This window comes from Mchenga conophoros, linkage group LG18, assembly GCF_057382185.1.
Source record: "Mchenga conophoros isolate Kocher_MC1m ecotype Shallow Benthic linkage group LG18, M_conophoros_male_GT1.1, whole genome shotgun sequence".
NCBI lineage: Eukaryota > Metazoa > Chordata > Actinopteri > Cichliformes > Cichlidae > Mchenga > Mchenga conophoros.
This window is the reverse complement of record NC_140543.1, coordinates 27,486,408-27,506,560: the sequence shown is the minus strand read 5'-3', so window position 1 is coordinate 27,506,560 and position 20,153 is coordinate 27,486,408. Positions and strand designations below refer to the sequence as shown.

The following is a 20,153-nucleotide window of genomic DNA, read 5'->3' as shown; positions in this document are numbered from 1 at the left end:
AATTTATAATATTCTTTCGATCATCATTATATGACTGTACATTAATAAACACCAAAGAAAATAATTAATATATAAAATAAATACATCTATTTATTAATCATTTGTTTGGTTTAATGCAGAATGAATAATAGGAATAGACACGTGTATATACACTATAACTATTAGAGTAAGATGATGATGATGATGATTATTATTACCATTTCTAATGGCTACCAGGTAACCCAATGCAGAGCAGTTAAGCCAAGGCCATCTTTTATATACAGTCTATTCACTTAACAAGTGTGTGTCAGTGTGACACCAGCAGGTCCACTACAAGCATCTTTTCGCGATGTGTCACTGTGTAAATGTGGTGACCAAAGACATGTCCAGTGTAATTCACAGCAAAGTGATATTGACTATCTATAGAAGGGAGGGCAGTGTGAAGAAGTGGCCTGTTGCATGGACGGACATGTTTCTTCCTGAAAAACACTTAGTCCACAATCACCACTTGTGATTTCATTAAGAAACTGTCAGTGTCAGGGACACTAATCAATACAAGTATGAGTGTATGTAGTCGTAGAAAGAGCAGGATTACCTGTCGCATGTCAGACAACATTTCAACTTGTCTCCATAGAATAACGAAGACTGAGGCCCAGAGACTTTCTTCAGCACAGACAAAACGAAGCAAAAACAAACAGGAACAAGCGGATCGTGCTATCATTCAAAGACATTGTTCACCTAAAGTCATTTTATAGTAATAACTAATCTGTTATGCTCGGGCTACCGCAGCATTGTACACTTTATTTTCAGTTGTTAAGCACTTATGTAAATTCACGTTATGTAAATTTGGCTCTTTATTGCTACCAGCAACTGAAAACATTACTCAGGATGCTAATTCAAACTAGGCGGAAACTAAAAGATGTGTGTGTGTACGTTTGGTGTGTGTGCAGCTGTCCTGTGGCCCAAAGACAGACACGCACTTACCGATGGTCATTTCAGTGTAACGTTTCACCAGTTTGAGGTTCCAAACCATAATTAGCTCTGCTATAGAAATGAGTATATAAACCAGCTGTAGGTTTTGGTTCACTGGTTCACATCACTGGAGGAAAGTTATTCAAACTGAAAACTATTGCTTTAACTGCCAGAAAACAGAAATGGTTGAATCACTGTTCTGTATGGTTTTCAAAGATTTTTTCTTTCTTTTTCATTCACTTTTAAAGTAGTTCTGATGTGCATATATGCATCTCTGGAAATGATTCTGAATCAGTGACCTGTGATTTTGCTGTTCTAAGTAAAGCTGGGAAGACTTTGAATCTCTGTTTTTGCTTTGTGCTTTTTCACATTGCCTGTTTGATTTACTAGAATATTGAGTGTCTTGAGGTGTAGACAGGATTTAATTTCACTCTTTACACTGAGAGCATCTGCTGAGTCACATATGAGTAATGTTACCACTCTATAAGCTGCAAGCACAACACTGACATATGTTAGAAAAACATTCGCCTAAATGTTCAGCTGATATACACCCACCAGCCACTTTATTAGGTCCAGCTGTTCAACAGCTTGCTTATTTAAGTCAGCCAATCATATGTGATTCAGAACATGGTATGTTTGCAGGTGCCAGCGAGGCTGTCTGAGTATTGCAGCTGATCTGAGGGGATTTTCCCACACAGAAAGGACAGGCTCTCCTCTGCAAGTCCTGCAAGGTGACTGAAAGTCTCCTCCATCCCCATATTGACTCACCTGTCTGATGGCGGACAGTAGCTTTCCGTAGCAGAACACAATCACCAGGAAGGGCACGATGAGGCAGAATATAAACAGACAGATGATGTAAGAGATGTTATTTGCTGTCTTGGCTGTCCAATCAACAGAGCAGGTGGTCCCAGGTCCCTCTGGGCCGTAGTGGCTCCAGCCGAAGAGCGGCGGCAGGGTCCAGATAAGTGAGTACGCCCAGGACATGATGATGCCAAGGGAGATTTTACGGTAGTTGGAGGAGTCCGCCTCAGTGGGAGCCATCATAGTGCTGTAGCGCTCATAGGAGAGGACAGCCAGAGAGATGAGGGACACAATGCCTAGAGCACAGAAATACAAAGGTAGGCATTATATGCACATGTGGTACAGACACATATGGTATTTCCCCCTTACTATTCAGATCATTAAAGTCTTTTTAGTTAGTTTGATGTTAATTAAAGAAAGATAACCAGAGTAAATATATAATGCAGTTTTTAAATTAGGATTTCGTTTAGTAAGGGAAAAAGTTTCCAATCCTACCCGACCCTGTGTGAAACGTAATCTAGTAAATGGTTGTGCCACCCACGGCAGCAAGAACTGCAAACAAGAGGTTGTGATAACTGGGAGTGAGTCTTCCACATCGCTGTGGAAGAATTTTGATCCACTGTTCTTCGGTTCAGCCACACTGGAGACTTTTTTTAACAGCGTGTTTAAGGTCATCCATAAGCATCTGAATCTGACTTGAGTTGGGATTTTGACAAGGCCACTTCACAACCTTCATTTTGCTTTTGTTCTTTGTTTTCTCTTTTTCTTTTTTTGAGACATTCAAAGGTGGACTTGCTGCTGTGTTTCGGATCATTACTCTGCTGTATAAACCAACTGCTCTTGAGCTTCAGGAAATGAACCGATGGCTGGATATTCTCCATCCGGAATTTCTTTGCAGTGAGCAGAATTCATGGTCCCATCATTTAGAGCAAGTCACCCAGAAGCAGCCCCAGACCATCACACTAGCATCACCATGCTTGACTTTTCAGATGGTGTTTTTTTTTTTAATGAAATGCTGTGCTAGTTTTACACCAGATGGTGAAAGTTCAACTTTTTTCTCCCCAGTCCACAGAATATTTTCCAGAAAGTTTTGGGGATCATCAAGACGTTTGTGCAAATGTGAGACGAGCCTTTGTGTCCTTTTTGGTCAACAGTGGTTTTCTCCTTTAAACTCTCCATGGATGCCATTTTTGCCCAGTCTCTTTCTTTTTGTTGAATCATGAACTCTGGCCTTAACTGAGTGAAGTGAGCCCTACAGAAGTTTAGATGTTGTTCTGGATTCTTTTGTGGCCTCATGGATGAGTCGTCGATGCACTCTTGGAGTACTTTTGGTAGGCTGGGAAAGTTCAGAAGGTTCAGTACTTTTCTGAGTTTTCTCCATTTGTGGACCGTGGTCCAATGGAGTCCCAAATTTTAGAAATGGCTTTGTAACCCTTTCCAGACTGATAGACGGCAGTGACTTCTTTCCTTTTCCTTCATTAGCTCTTGTGTATTTAAATCTTCAGTTTGCTTCTGTTTGTTGTACTGTGTAGTCTGCTTGTTTGTTTCCTGCTCATTCCTGCAGGGTATTTCCTGTATTCCGAGTGCACGTACTCATCTTCTATTTGTCAAATATTAAATTATATTTCATGATCTGAAACGTAAGTGTGACACATGCACAGACATACAGCAAGACTACAGACTGCTTGTTCAGTGTGCTCCTGTTGTAAGCTTGAATATAATATTTCACCTTTAATGGGATCATAAAATACAGACTGAAATGTACCGCCTGTCCAAATGTTTTTCTTCTCTAGTGAGAAAAACATGCACAGTCACTGTGATATAAAGCCTCCCAAAGACGTCCTGGCATCACAAGTGCAGCTAAAGTGAGCTTTAAAGTTTATCATAGCGTAGAAAACTATAGCAAAAGAAATCATCTTATATTTATAGTCTGGAGCCTGCAGCAAACCCACACTGCACATTATAAACAGCGGCACTACCCACGGCGTCTCAGTGCAGCACAAGACAGAAATCTCAGAAACCATTTTCATATATATGTATGTAACTGTTCAATACACAACATAATTTTAGTCTTGTCATCCTGTTCACTGGGCCATGCTTAATGACCACTTTTAATTATTATTGTTATTTTACTGTATTTTAAAAAATAAACTGTGCATGAGGTTAGGTAGAGAAAACTAAGTCAGCAGAATAGAAACAAAGTTTAGTTCTGTAGTTGAAAACTTGAGTATTTTTGTCTTGTTTATCCAAATACATTGACTTGACTACACAGTCTCTGTGGTACAGTGTGTTGTGCTTGTCTGTTTACCCCCAGATATTAAACTCAATGTGGTTTGTCCTGCACAGACTGTTAGCTCAGGGCTTTTATGAGCTCTGTTACAGCAATATTCTAAAGTCAACACAGTTTTACAACAGTCCACTTATGTTTCTGTTTGATCTGGGCTGGCTCATAAGAACCAAACCTAAAAAAAAAATTCCAGTTGTTTTTTTAATTTAAGCCAAATCTGTTACTCTCTCTCCCCCTTTTTTTCTGTGAGTTTTGACATGAAAGCCTGGTAACACCGTCCTCCCACAGCAGGTGGACGGGCTACTGTCATTTTTCAGCTGAGATCTAAAGCGGTCGTGTTTATAGCTGGGTATGATCTGTAAAATCTGCTGTAATCCAGTAGCAACGCTTTCAAAAAACTCCTTTTCTACTCCATTATGTGTTTAAATCGGTCTTTCCTCAGGCATCCTCAGATGTTTGACCTTTCCTGTGAGGAATGATTCAGTGACATGAGAGGGAAGCATTTTCTGAATTCTCTGCAAAGTTCCCAAATCTTAAGCATTACACATCATAGTGATATCTGATGAGTGTTTTTGTAATAATCACGTGCAAAACATTTTTAAAGACAGTGAGAAAAATAATTTTCTCACTGCTGATAAGAAAATAAACATCTCTCGTTATTTAAGGCAATGAAAAAAAGATGAAACTTCGTGTTTTAGTGACCATGAAATGTGCAAAGAAGATACTTCAGTTAAGCAGAATCTGATAATACAAAAGTTTTTTGAACTCATGTGGTTCATTTTATTGTTGTTTGCACATCAAATTCTGTTATAGTGTTTTCTCTGCTGCTGTGGACCACGGACTACCAAGTCATCAGCTTAGGAGAAACAATATAATAGATGTAATTTTTGTGATTATAGTGATTATAGTGATTGTAAAGGCTTCCATATTTTCAGCAGAGGAGTTTATTTCAAATAAACAAACTCTCACTGAGCAAGATTGCAATTTCTTTTTAATTCTGCCAGCTGGTGGCCATGCAGCTAAAAAAAAAAAAGCGTATTCTCAGTTGTGAGATATGCACTGGAGAAAAGAGGAAAGTAGAATGAGAGAGAAGCAGGTGTAACAGTGAAGCTGCAACAAGCAAAGGCAGCAAAATACATGGAATCAACCACCCAAGAAAACAGACATTGCACAAGAGGGGTGAATAAGAGTGCGCAGGCAGGGTGGAGTGAGTGGGCGAGAGTGTCAGGAAAGTTTACAAGATGGCAGTGAGACCTGCTGTGATATGAGATTTGAAAATGGTGGCACTGACAAAAGACGGGGGGTGGCAGAGTCGATCATATTAATATTTTCATTATGAGTGACCATGATGGACATGATTGGAAATGAGTGCATCACAGGGAGAGCTCAGTTTGATCAGTGTGGAGAAAGGCAACGTTAAGCTGGTTTGGACATGTGCAGAGGAGGGGGAGTGGATAAATTGGCAAAAGGATGTTGAAAATGGAGCTACCAAGCGGCAGGAAAAGAGAAAGACCTCAGAGAAGATTCTTAGATGTAGTGAAGGAGGACGTGCAGAAGGTTGGTGTGACAGACAAATGCTAGGGAGAGGATGAGATGGAGGCAGATGATCCACTGTGGCAACCCCACATAAAGGGAACAGATGACAGAAGAACAGCCACAACGAAACAGCATTACAGTTTTGGATGGTTAATGGTTGGATAACCATCGCTAGAGTTTGGTGCAGCATATGTGCAGGCTTCAGATGTCTTTAAGCACTCTGCTTTAAATGGTTTTATTCTGTTCTTTTCTCTGTATGATGCCAAAGATAGGGGGTGTGATGAATACAGTCATCTCAGGAACAGCAGCCCCGCCCATCTGCTGTTCAAACCTTCTATTAGTGAAGGATAGCCAATTAGAAAAAAGTTGGCTTAAAGGGAGAGAAACGAAAAAATAAACTAGATGAGCTGACGTGCTTCACAAAGACCCAGTATGAGATTAATAGAGTCTGACAGTAATAATATGAAAATGTAAATCAGCAGAATGGGTCACCTTTAAGAAATGTCTTTAGTTTTGAATGTACCTGAGACTGCGGCAGGACTAAAAGCTGAGCTGGCAGCCTGATGTAGCAGTATAAGGCAAGGCAAGTTTCTTTATATAGCACAATCAACAGCAAGGTGATTCAAAGTGCTTTACAGAGACATTAAAAAACAGAAACAAATAAAAACCATGATTTAAAATGAAAAAGAAAGAGTACATTTTGAAATTTAAGCTTAAACGTGTGGATTTGGTGTTTTATTCAAATGCAGCCGAGAATAGGGGAGTCTTCAACCTGGATTTAAATAAACTGAGTGTTTCAGCTGATCTGAGGCTTTCCGGGAGTTTGTTCCAGATATATGGAGCATAAAAGCTGAATGCAGCTTCTCCGTGTCTGGTTCTGACTCTGGGAACAGATAAAAAACCGGATCCAGATGACCTGAGGGATCTGGAAGGTTCATACTGGGTCAGGAGGTCACTGATGTATTTTGGTCCTAAACCATTCAGAGCTTTATAGACCAGCATCAGAACTTTAAAGTCTATCCTCTGACGAACAGGCAGCCAGTGTAAAGACCTCAGAGCTGGACTGATGTGGTCCACTTTTTTGGTCTTAGTGAGGACTCGAGCAGCAGAGTTCTGAATGACTACAGTTGTCTGACTGATTTTTTAGGTAGACCTGTAAAGATGCTGTTACAGTAATCAAGCCTACTAAAGATGAATGCATGGACTAGTTTTTCCAGGTCCTGGTGAGACATCAGATCTTTTATCCTTGAAATATTCTTGAGATGATAGTAAGATAATTTTGTTATTGTCTTAATGTGTTTTTCTAAGTTTAGGTCTGCATCCATCACCACTACTGGTTTGTGGTTTTTAGGTATATTGAAGTTCTCTGGTGACCTGTAATCATTTTTCTTTGGCTCCAAAGACTATTACTTCAGTTTTGTTTTTGTTTAGCTGGAGAAAATTGTGGCACAACCAGTCATTAATTTCCTCAATGCATTTACCAAGAGCCTGTACAGGGCCTCGGTCTCCTGGTGACATTGTGATATATATTTGTGTGTCATCTGCATAGCTGTGATACTTTATTTTGTTGTTCTTTATAATCTGTGCCAGTGGGAGCATGTAAATGTTAAACAGAAGGGGTCCCAAGATGGAACCTTGGGGAACTCCACATGTGATACTTGTCTGCTCAGATGTGAAGTTACCTATTGATACAAAGTATTTCCTGTTTTCTAAGTATGTTTTGAACCAGTTTAGTACAGTTCCTGAAAGACCTGCCCAGTTCTCCAGTCGTTTGAGTAATATGTTGTGGTCAACTGTGTCAAATGCTGCACTGAGATCCAGTAAAACTAAGACTGACATTTTTCCACTGTCTGTATTCAGACATATGTCATTGAACACTTTGGTCAGAGCGGTTTCAGTGCTGTGGTTCTGTCTAAAACCTGACTGGAAGGCATCATAGCAGTTATTCTGTTTTAAGAAGTAACTCAGCTGTTGAGAAACTGCTTTTTCAATGATCTTACTTAAAAATGGGAGATTTGAGATCGGCCTGTAGTTGTTCATTTGTGTCTTGTCAAGATTGTCCTTTTTCAGTATAGGTTTTATTACAGCAGTTTTTAGTGGTTCTGGAAACACACCTGACATTAAAGAAAGGTTGATGATCTGTAACAGGTCTGACTCCAAAGTCTTTGAGACCTTTTTGAAAAAACTTGTTGGCAGGACGTCTAAACAGCAAGAGGAGGAGTTCAGTTGACCCAAGATGTCCTCCAGGTCTTTGCTGTTAATAGGGTGTGGCGGAGGCGTGGCCCCGGGCGCAGCTGCAGGGGAGGAGTGGAGCAGAAGGCTCAACAGGGCGGCGCCGCGAGGCCGGTAAGAACAGCTGATGGTGTTTATGTACTGATGATGGTCTCCCTCCGCTGTGTTTATAGTGAGACGGGGAGGAGCGGCCAGGAGAGATCAGCTGGGCTCGTGAGCTGTCAGGCTGTGCGACTGATTCAGCTGTCAAAACTAACAGTGACAAATAAATGTGGAAGTTGGCAGTACATACCTGCGTGTGCGTGTATTTGTGCCTGGTGTATCCCACAAGTGGTGCCGAAACCCAGGAAAGTGCTGGTGGGGGAATGTCCGACCCACAGGCCGCGCCACCCGCCCAGCCCCTGCAATTCTTGGCGCAGATGCTAGCGGAGATGGCGACGATGAGCCGGGATCAGGCGGCCGACCAGCGTGCCCACCTGGCCGCGCTGTGGGAGCAAACGGACCGACAGACGCAAGTTCTGGAGCGGCTGGTCGGGGCCGCTGCCACGCCAAAGCCCTCGCCACTGTCGGTGGCGGTGCCCCGGATGGGGGACGGGGACGACCCACAGGTTTTTTTGGAGACCTTCCGTGCCATGGCGGAGGCTTGCCAATGGCCACGGGAGGAGTGGGCTCTGCGGCTGCTCCCCCTGCTGTCTGGGGAGGCACAAACAGCGGCCCTGAGTCTGCCTCCGGCGTCGAGGAGCAGCTTCCCGGATGTGAGCCGGGCGGTGGTGGACAGGCTGGGGCTCACCGCTGAAGACCATCGCCGGCGGTTCCGGGCCTGTCGGCTGGCTGCAACGGACCGACCATTCGCCTGGGCCCGGCAGCTGCGCGACGCGGCGGTGCGCTGGCTGCAGCCGGGAGCATCGGAGGGCGAGACGAAGCTGGTGGACAAGGTGGTGCTGGAGCAGTTCACGGAGGGATTGCCAGCGGAGACGGCGAGATGGGTCCGGTGCCACCGGCCCGCAAGCTTGGAGGTAGCGGTGACGCTGGCGGAGGACCACCTTGCCGCTGGAGCAGGGGAGCCCGGGGACGCCGGACGGAGGCCGAACAAACAGGCCCCAGTGCCGGCCCCGAGACGCCGTGTGCCGGCACCAGGGCAGGCAGAGCGGCCGCCGGCGCTGAGCCCCACTAACCCTTTCGCGGCATTGGTGCCGTCCAGGGGAACCGAGCCGAGTGGAGCCGCCCCCGAGCCACGGAGGGCAGCACAGACGCCGGGGCCGGAGTGTTGGAAGTGCGGGCAGCCGGGACACCTGAGGAGGGAGTGTCCGCTTATGGAAGTGGGGCAGGTGTTCCACGTTGTTGGCGCCCCAGCACCCTCCCCCGGTCCAGGAGGGACATACAGTATTCCGGTAAGGACTCGAGGGGGTATACGCCAAGCGTTGGTGGACACGGGCTGCACACAGACCCTCGTGCACCAAGGCTTGGTTCGCCCCGGGGCATTATTGGAGGCAGAATGGGTGGAGGTGAGGTGTGTTCATGGTGATGTGCACCGGTACCTCATAGTGCCGCTGCTGCTAAAATACAAGGGCCATACACATAGGGTAACGGCGGCGGTTAGCCCGCGCCTGTCGCACCCCCTGATTCTGGGTACCAATTGGCCGGGGTTTCATCAGCTACTGGGGCAGTACGCGGGGGTGCGATCACGACCGGAAGCGGGGTGTAGCGTGTGCGCAGCATTCAGCGGTGACGCGGGGTCGTCCGACACCGACTCCGGGGGGGAGGAGCCGGCGGGTCCCTCACGGGACGTCCCACCGGCCCCGGAAGTGTCCCCCATGGGTGATTTCCCACTGGAGCAGTCTCGTGACGGCACCCTACGCTCAGCCTTTGACCAAGTGATGGCTATTGATGGTCACGTGGTGCGCCCTGAGGCCGCGCAGACCTACCCGCGTTTCGTCTTATTAAATGACCGATTATATCGAGTGAGTCGTGACACTCAGACTGAGGAAACACACACCCAGTTGTTGGTGCCGCAGGGCCGCCGGGAAACACTTTTCCAGGCGGCCCACTATAACCCCATGGCAGGGCATATGGGCTACGAGAAAACTCTGGAGCGAATAACGGCCCGATTTTATTGGCCAGGCATCCGAGCGGATGTGCGCCGCTGGTGCGCGTCCTGCCCGGACTGCCAGCTTGTTAACCAGCCGGCCATACCGAGAGCGCCTCTGCGCCCTCTCCCCCTCATTGAGGTCCCGTTTGAGCGCATCGGCATGGACCTCATCGGGCCGTTTCACCGGAGTGCACGCGGTTACCGCTTTGTGTTAGTCCTGGTGGATTACGCAACGCGGTACCCGGAAGCAGTTCCGCTGCGCACCATCTCGGCTAAGAGTGTGGCGCAGGCACTGTTTCAGGTCATCTCCCGAGTCGGAATCCCGAAAGAGATACTGACTGACCAGGGCACGTCGTTTATGTCTCGTACACTGCGGGAACTGTACGAATTACTGGGCATTAAATCTATTCGGACCAGCGTCTACCACCCTCAGACTGACGGGCTGGTGGAGCGGCTGAATAAGACCTTAAAGTCCATGATTCGGAAGTTCATTAACGAGGATGAACGCAATTGGGATCACTGGCTAGACCCTCTGTTATTCGCAGTGCGGGAGGTGCCCCAGGCCTCCACGGGATTTTCTCCCTTTGAACTGCTGTTCGGCAGGAGGCCACGTGGGGTGCTCGACCTGATTAAAGAAAGCTGGGAGGACGGTCCGAGCCCCGCCAAAAATGAGATTCAGTACGTGTTGGACCTGAGAGCAAAACTCCACACTTTGGGGAGGTTGTCACGGGAGAATTTGCTCCAGGCTCAGCAGCGTCAGCAACGCCTGTATGACAGAGGGGCTAGACTCAGGCAATTTTCACCGGGAGATAAAGTGCTTGTGTTACTCCCTTCTTCCAGCTCGAAGTTGCTCGCCAAGTGGCAAGGTCCCTTTGTGGTCACACGGCGAGTCGGGGACGTGGACTATGAGGTCGCTCGGTCGGACAGGGGAGGAGCCGCGCAGATTTATCACCTCAATCTCCTCAAACAGTGGCGAGAGGTCGAAACCGCTTCTCTGGTGAGCCTGGTGAAGGAGAGAGATGAGTTGGGGCCTGAGGTGCCAAATTCTATCATTCCCACCTCCCTCCCTTGTGATGACCATCTCACACAGGCCCAGAGAGCGGATGTTGTCGCGTTGCAACAGCGTTTTGCGGACGTGTTCTCCCCCCCTGCCCGGCCGGACGTCCCTCATCGAGCACCATTTCGTGACGCAGCCCGGCGTGACGGTGCGTTCACGGCCCTACAGGCTCCCGGAGCATAAGCGAAAAATCGTGCAGAGGGAATTAGCGGAAATGCTGAGGATGGGAGTAATAGAAGAGTCGCACAGCGCCTGGTGTAGCCCCATCGTTCTGGTGGCGAAGAAGGATGGGTCTATACGGTTCTGTGTCGACTATTGCAGGGTGAACGAAGTGTCACGCTTTGATGCCTACCCCATGCCTCGGGTCGACGAGCTCCTGGACCGGTTAGGCACGGCCCGCTTTTTCACGACGCTGGACTTAACCAAGGGCTATTGGCAGATTCCCTTGTCTGCCGAGGCCAGGGAGAAAACGGCCTTCTCCACTCCGTACGGTTTGTACCAGTTCGTGACACTCCCGTTCGGCCTGTTCGGGGCCCCGGCCACTTTCCAGCGTCTCATGGACCGGGTGCTGCGTCCACACGCGGCGTATGCTGCCGCCTACCTGGATGACGTGATCATCCACAGCGACACCTGGGCGGAGCATGTGCTGCGGGTGGCCGCGGTCCTGGAGTCCCTGAGGGGGGCGGGGCTCACGGCCAATCCGAGGAAGTGCGCGGTTGGACGGAGGGAGGTGCAGTATCTGGGGTACCACCTGGGGGGCGGGCAGGTGCGTCCACAGGTGGAGAAGACGGCGGCTATCGCATCCTGCCCGCGCCCCAGGACGAAAAAGGAGGTGAGACGGTTCTTGGGGTTGGCGGGTTACTATCGTCGCTTTGTGCCGGGGTTTGCGCAGCCAGTGTTGGGGAGTAACGGAATACATGTACCGCCGTTACGTATTTAGAATACAAAATATGAGTAACTGTATTCCGTTACAGTTACCGTTTAAAAAGGTGGTATTCAGAATACAGTTACTTTGTTGAAATAAATGGATTACACTGCGGTACTTTCCTGTTTCATTTTGTCGCGGGTCAGGACTGTTTGGGTTTTGTTTGACAGCTACGTTCTTTCGTTCCAGGCGGCAGCGTTACGGTTGCCATGGTTACAGGGCGACGCTCTCTCTCTCTGTGTGTTTCCTGGGTGAGAGAGCGCCTTTTCGTTGTTGTGCTAAGCTAACAGGCAGAATGCTACAAGCATAGCTCTAAAGAATGTAGCATCATGGGCAGTATAGTCCGTGTTGCAGGGAGAATGCACTGCCATACACGTTATGTGTCTGTGAGCGCGAGGAGGGAGAAAAAGGCGAGTGGAAAGGTACAAGTTGTCGTCGTGGAAAAACGGGAGCTGGAAGCATGTAAATATAATAATAACCACTGCAGCCAAGAAGAGTGCCTGACGAGCCCAGTTGTAAGTAAGCTATTAAGACTCGACTGTACACCGTGTTCGTGTTTTCCTCCGAAAACAATAAGTTCCGTTGGAGCAGTCTTTCAACGCCTCTCTCTGTCTCTCGCAAGAAAAATTGACCCACACAACAAAGTAAAGCTATTTTTCGGCTATGAGCCGACAGGGACCCCGCCGTATTAGTCAGAGGTCCCTTTACTACAGTTCGGAGTCGCGGACCTTCAGTAATAGTAATAAATCACACAGCAATAGTACATTCACGTTGTTGTAAAAAGCACGATAATATATTAAGTAATCCAAAGTATTCAGAATACGTTACTCTCATTGAGTAACGTAACGGAATACGTTACAGAATACATTTTGGGGCATGTATTCTGTATTCTGTAATGGAATACATTTTAAAAGTAACCTTCCCAACACTGTGCGCAGCTAACCAGCCCCCTGACCGATCTCACTCGAAAGGGTGCCCCGGATCTGGTCCAGTGGACGGGGCCGTGCCAGGCGGCGTTTGTGCGAGTGAAAAATGCTCTCTGTGGGGAGCCGCTGCTTCACACTCCTAACTTTTCCCTCCCGTTTGTTCTGCAGACTGACGCCTCGGACAGAGGGCTGGGAGCCGTTTTGTCTCAGCAGGTGAGGGGGGCTGACCGCCCTGTCCTGTACATCAGCCGGAAGCTGGCGGAGCGCGAGCGCCGGTACAGCACCGTGGAGAAGGAGTGCCTGGCCATCCGGTGGGCGGTCGGCTCCCTGCGCTATTACCTCCTGGGACGCTCATTCACCCTCTGTTCGGACCACGCCCCGCTGCAGTGGCTCCACCGCATGAAGGATGCCAATGCCCGGATCACCCGGTGGTATCTGGCGTTGCAGCCCTTTAAGTTCAAGGTGATCCATAGGCCGGGGGCGCAGATGGCGGTGGCCGATTTCCTCTCTCGCTCGCGGGAGGGGGAGTTGGCTCGGCCGGACGGCTCCCCGGCCTCGAACGGGCGGTGGGGGTGTGTGGCAGAGGCGTGGCCCCGGGCGCAGCTGCAGGGGAGGAGTGGAGCAGAAGGCTCAACAGGGCGGCGCCGCGAGGCCGGTAAGAACAGCTGATGGTGTTTATGTACTGATGATGGTCTCCCTCCGCTGTGTTTATAGTGAGACGGGGAGGAGCGGCCAGGAGAGATCAGCTGGGCTCGTGAGCTGTCAGGCTGTGCGACTGATTCAGCTGTCAAAACTAACAGTGACAAATAAATGTGGAAGTTGGCAGTACATACCTGCGTGTGCGTGTATTTGTGCCTGGTGTATCCCACATAGGGTGAAACTGTTTCATGGTGTTTAAACTGTTTTTTGGTGGACACAGTACATATCCTGAATCTGCTGTTGATGTACCAATTGTTTGTCTAATCTTTTGGATTTTGTCTTTGAAGAATTTGGCAAAGTCATTGCAGGCCATGGTTGAATGAAGTTCAGCTGCCACTGACACAGGAGGGTTTGTTAGCCTGTCAACTGTAGCAAATAAGACTCGAGCATTATGACTGTTTTTGGTGATGATGTCAGAGAAGTAGGACCTCCTTGCACTCCTCAGTTGTAAATTAGAATTGTGAAGTTTCTCTTTATAGATGTCATAATGAACCTGGAGGTTTGTTTTTCTCCATCTGCACTCAGCTTTCCTACGCTCTCTTTTTTCATTTTTCACCAGTGTGGAGTTTCTCCATGGAGACTTCTTCCTTCCAGAGATAACCTTCACCTTAATGGGAGCAATAGTGTCCATTACATTTAACATTTTAGCATTGAAGCTATTGACGAGCTCATTGACTGAAGTATAACTGTAACCTGATCCAGAGTACAGTACTGATGCATCCCTAATAGCATGAGGAAAATAATATACTGCTGAAGAGAAGAGCATTTCATCTTAAACAACATACTTTATTGGCTGTGGTCATGAGTCTCGGGTCAGGTTGGTGAGCATGTGCATATTGTATATCTTCCAGACAACAGCTGAATATAAATTTCTCCAATATCCCTTAAGCAGTTTTTAAGAACTGTCACAATAAATCAAACTTCACATTTACTAAAAACTAATTAGAAAATCTCTTCCACGGCTCAAAATTAACCCAAAATTGAATACTGGCATCATGTTGCTGAAGTCTTCTGGTCTCAGGCTCATGGAAACTGTTGTAGTTGATTTAATTCATTGCTTTTAATGGGGAAACTAGATTATAGCAGCAGATCCCCTACAACTTTCACCTACCCGATGAGTACAACACTGTCTCTGCTTTGCAAGGTTCTTTGTATGAATAAATCCATTATTAGAGGCCATGTAATATCATCATGAAAGACACCCACACATCTTTGGATATAACTTTGATAGCATCTGAAATCAAACATCACCCTGCATCAATCTTTTACTGCTCTGGCAGGATCAAATGTATCAGCTGAATGTAATATTCCAAAATGAAACATCTTATGATGTGATAACATCTGAAATATATATATATTTATATGTATAAAGGAACAGTCTTTGTTCTCCTGCCTGTGTGACATTCACTCGCCACTTCTGTCTTGCTTTTCTGTTAGAAACCATCTGCTTCTGCATCACTCCTTTGATACCGTATATCCAGGAAAAGACAGTTTGAATGAAAAACACAGGATTGAGTAAAGCTGTGTTTATTCAGAAGATCCCGCGAAACCAGCGCGATACGCACCGAGTCTACTAAGAGACATCAAACGTGCGTACCTCTTATTCGATTTTCCCCGCTTTGGATAAGAAGTCAGAGCATACGGACATGATCATTCACACTAATGAATGCTGAACACCAGACACACATCACGTCCTAAACATATTTTTGGGTCTCTGCTATGCAAGACCTTTAATTCAGTATTTATTACCGTGCCTCATTAGTCGGCTTGCTTGCTATGACCTTTACAGCAGGGCAGCATTGTTCTGCTTTCTTTCTCCCTACTGAGAATTCTGCGTAGCGTCCTGACAAATTAACATCACTCAGGCCAAAAGTTGTGCGCACCAACATGATGCACATATTCGTGCATTTTCCTTTCCCCCCACGTGCACGCTCATCAGTTTGCCCGCCTATTTCGGTGATGCTGCTGTGCGCAGGTCAGCGAGTGAGTGTATGCGGAAAGCAATCTGACTCCAATATGTGGTGAGTGGCCCCCAGCAGTGCAAGGTTAATCCAGCGACTGTGTGCAGAGCCTGCTTGAAGAAGGAGGCATGCAGGAAGACATAGACGAGCTGTCAGAGACAGAAAAAAAAAGATCCTGTCCTGTTCATCTTCAGTATAATGGAAGACACTAAAAGTTCAGCAAGACAGAGAAGAAAATGCAAAGAGGCGGGTAGAAGAGGTGAAGCAGCTAAATGGATGCCAGGAGGCTGATGGCAGTGGGTGAGGAGGTCCAGATAAAGACACACACACATGCACATGCATGCGTCTCCACAAATTGTGTTCAGTGGGTGCTCTTGGCACAAAAGTCAATGCAATACATCTTCAATTGTTCAGTCATTCAAACATCTAAGACTGTGAGCAGAAAGAAGAAATCGATGTGAAGAGAGAGCAGGAATACGACGTGCTAACGCCATGCTAACAATGTCTTCTGTCACTGACAGTGATGCCCTCTAATTTGAAGGAACATCGATCACTCAGAAAAGCTTCGCGGAGATTCGACGAATACAGAGACTGTCGCTTTGTCAAAGCGGCACCCGGCATAATTCACCCAAACAATCAATTTCACTTTTCCTTTCTCTGGCCCTCCCTCACTCTTTCATTCTGGTTTTATGAGGCCATTGAGGAATTACTCATCCATAACCAGTGGAGGCTCTAATGATGTCTGTGAGATATTTCTCTCTCTCTCTCTCTCCCTCACACACACACACTGTCTCCCTACAATATTTAAGTTTGTCGAAGCCCAGTTTTTTTGTCAGATGTTTAATAAATTGGCTCTTTGTGGAGGTCAGTGTTACATATTTTCACATGGTGCTTAATCTTGGTCTAACACTCGAGTTAGCGAGACGGTGGATGCGATCAAAGCTCGCTCAGATACTGTAAAATGATTGGAAGTTTGCCTTTTTTGCACCATGATAAGACAGAAATAAAGTTTTGGAACTTATCCCAGAGGAAGCGAGTGTACCAGTCGAGAGCCTGTTTTGAATTTAAAAGGCTGACAGATTCACGAGGCTCTTGTGGAAAGTAAAATGCAATTTAGTTAGTGTGCACTGCGGGTAAATGTTAGCCAGAGATCAATGTGTGAAAGAGCTGATAAAAGCAGGGGATTAAAACCCCTGCTGGACTTGTTTGCTCCGTGTTTAGCCTCTTCCTTTGTCGCCTGGATAGGAAGGTTTCGGTGCTCACATAATGCACAAAGTGACCACAAAGAAGCGTGACGACCTCAGGGCCACAGAATGACCATAAAGTAAGGATGGGAAATTATGTAACACAAATGTTTCTCAAGTAGAAATCAGACTTTTATCTCGGAGGGATTTTTGCTTCACAGCAACTGGACTCTCACATAGGTGGCTAACAAGCTGTAATCCTATTCGAGATAAGATCAAACGCCCGAAATCTTTAGTTGCAGCAGGTATCAGAGGACCTAATGTTTGGCTCCAGTGGCCATTTCTCAGCTTAAAGCAGGCCTTTAAACATCAGAAGATTAGATGTGTTGAAGTGAGTGAGAGAAGTTTTAGAAAAGATTTATCAGCCCTTGCAAACTTCATCAGTGAAAGGCTGCCACCGCTGACCGCAGACATCCAGCATGAACACTCGGTCCGTTCGCAGCTGCACAAAGAATTTGTGGTCTCTGTAACTGAAAAGCTCAAAGTTTTTCAGGTTTTCATCTAATGTTTTTTTAAGTCTTCCCAAAGGTGACTTGTGTGTTTTGATTCAACTGAAAAGTGAACTTTAGGAATTCTTCTTTTTCAACTTGTTACCTGTCAAGCAACTAAAATATGAACTGATTTAAAAGCAAGAGGGAACTGGTATAATATACAGCAGTGATAAAGATTCAAGATGGGACATCCTGCCTTTCAGTGTCTGTGACTCTGTTCATTAAACACTTTAAATCAGGCACTGGGCCAAGGACTCCTGCTGACAGAAGAACATTTTCATCTTTTATACAGAAATAAGGCTTGCAAAAAAGAGAACTTCATCCAAGTGACTCGGATGTGTGCACTGACGGTTTTAATTAATACAACTCTTAGAGGACAATTAATGTAAGTCTGTGTTTAATGCTAATTGAAACTCCTTGTTTGCTGCTGGTATAGAGCACACCTGGTCTGATCGCTCTACTTTAATTCCGCAATCCAGTCTGGCCCAGTATCAAGCAAGTGCGTACCAGCATTATTCTCTATTGTGTGCATCATTATACCCAATTTATTTATGTCAGCACTGCTGAGCAAAGGTATAGCAGCATCCCGTTTTCTCATTACACAGCTTTCCCCCTTGGAAATGTTTTATTCTGCAACAAATGCTGCAGATGTACCTGCCATGGAGGCAGTCAGCGTCGCCACAGCCCGCTACAGACCTGCAGGAGCAGCTAAATGAACAGTGCACAGTGAGGAGGTTTGATTCGCCTCAGGTACAGCCTCTCAACTAAACGGTAATAAGCATTTAGCGGCCATTTAATAGCAGGTTGCACACAAAAATCACCAGCCGACAGTACTGTGACATGCTGCAGAGTTCGAACAAACGATTTCTAAATGACTAAATTACTTTCGTGAAACCGTGGAGCTGTCTTATGACAAGGAGAATGTCAAAATGATGCACACAGCTGCAGAAGGGACCGGTATGGTACGGTCTGTCACGGAGCTCCATCCAGACCACATCCACAGATATAATGACCAGTACCGCACCTGGACCAAACCTGCGCATCTTTATGTGAAAGCTTCATCGGGATTATGAGAGGAGATGTGCAACTCGAATCACGGATTGGATTCATGAACCAGTTAACTCGTGCAGAATGAGTTTTTTATTTGCTTGTTTGTTTGTTTGTTTTTTAAAACAATAAAACGTAATAAGATAACCTCCACTTTAAGCGATACCTTAATGAAAGACCTTAATGACGTAGGAGACTGCAGGATGATCCCACCCAAAATGCACGAAACGAACGAGAGAAAGCTTGCAATAAACAAAATGCCTTGTTCCAGCAGCGACGAGTCCTGCAGAACGAACAAACAGCTGTAATAACAGGCTCTTATTGTCTCCAGAGTGGCACACGAGCATTGCTCATTATCTCCAGATTTAATTCATTAGGAGTCCGAAGATTTTTAAGCTTTTCTGTGAAAGTTTGATATGGCTTCACACATGACTCAGTGCACGAGAGACAGTTGGACATTTTTACGTTTTCTTTTTCAAAATCATCATTTCGTCTGTACGAATAAAGCATACCACGATCCAGTCTACAAAGCGCAGTGCTCTGGAGAGGATCCACGCATTCCGCGCAGCAACACTCACGACCTCGTGTGAAATAAAGAATATAGAGCCTGTATACAGTACAGAAACCTATAGCACCACCTAACTGATCCCGCATTTGTACTCACCACAGAGCGAGTTGGCGAAGCCGTACCACACGCAGCCCCGTTCCCCTATGAGCCACCTTCCTTGCGTGCTGGCCGCGAAGCTGAACGGAGTCCCCAGTACGCACACCAGCAGGTCGCTGATGGAAATGTTCATCAGGAGCAGGTTGATGGGCGACCGCAGCATCTTGTAGCGGCAGAAAAGAACAAGCACCAGCAGGTTGTTAATAAGTCCGAAAGTGCCGATAAAGCCCAGGCACACAGCCACTACCAGGTTCCCAGTCGGGGTGAGAGCGGTCCGGTATGATCCGCCCCCCAGGTGCCCTTCCCCGGCTCCGGCACACAGAGCGCTGTTGAAATCCGCGCAGCCGCTCAGGCTCACGTTGGACACGATCATGGCAGTCCTGGTGTCACTGCGGTGCCACACCGAGTGACCACGGTAGCTAATATATCATCGGTATTTCTTTTTTTCCTCCTGTGTGGAAAAAGAACCGTAGCCGACAACACTTGTTGCTTTAAAAAGAAACGTCAAGTTGAGCCAAGCGGACAAGTGGGGTGATAAATAGTTGTTGTTTTTGCTCTTTTTTTGGTGGGGATGTCAAAACTTTGTCTTTGTTCAGGGGGAGGGGAGTGTTCGTAAACAGGAATATATCTTAAAAAAGAAATGAAAGAAAGAAAAGGAATAAAGTTTGTAGGCTTTGCTCCACCGTGTGGATGTCTACAGTGTGTACTCGCACTCTTTCCGGAGACGCTCCTGTCTCTCACGCAAGCACCTTCTCTCTCTGTCCGTGTTTAAATCACCGTGGCCCGCTCTCCGGTAGCTGACGTTCGGTGACTGGGAGGGTGTGTGGGTGGAAGGAGCGGCGTTGGGCATCCAGCAGCATCGACCAATCGGGCGATAATGGCGCTCCTCGAAGAGAAACGCCAACCCGCTCTTGCTCAGAGCGCGACTCGACAAAAAGTCCCGCTCAATAAAGTTTATGGAGCTGCTCTTCCCCACCACCACCCCAGCCCCACCTCTGCTCTGACGTCCTCAGTGCAGGTATCGATGCTCGGCGCTGTCCGAGGTGCTGAACCAATTCCACTAATCAACGGTGCGTCCAAGTCTGCATGCATGTAAATGAAGTCAATACCGTAGCAGTAGAAAGGTAGAAGCCCCCGGCTCTTTAATATATCACCACCAGTTATAGCATTTCACTGTCTTTATTTAGAAAGCATCTCTCGCAGTGGGAAATGTTGTGCAGTCTTTCTAAATCAGGCACAAAAG

At 46.7% G+C, this 20,153-nt stretch overlaps 1 protein-coding gene across 1 annotated transcript in view; it reads right to left on the bottom strand.

Annotated features, from left to right (window-relative positions):
- LOC146554038 (vertebrate ancient opsin-like) overlaps positions 1–19,713 on the bottom strand; it is a 75,895-nt gene extending 56,182 nt beyond the window's left edge. Inside the window, exons 1-2 of the mRNA XM_085253794.1 lie at positions 18,911–19,713; positions 1,720–2,048 (exon numbers count right to left, since the gene is read on the bottom strand). Coding sequence (XP_085109920.1) covers positions 1,720–2,048; positions 18,911–19,283 — 702 coding nt within the window. The 5' untranslated portion in view covers positions 19,284–19,713. The remainder of the gene's footprint in view (positions 1–1,719; positions 2,049–18,910) is intronic.
- Positions 19,714–20,153: the final 440 nt, after the last annotated feature.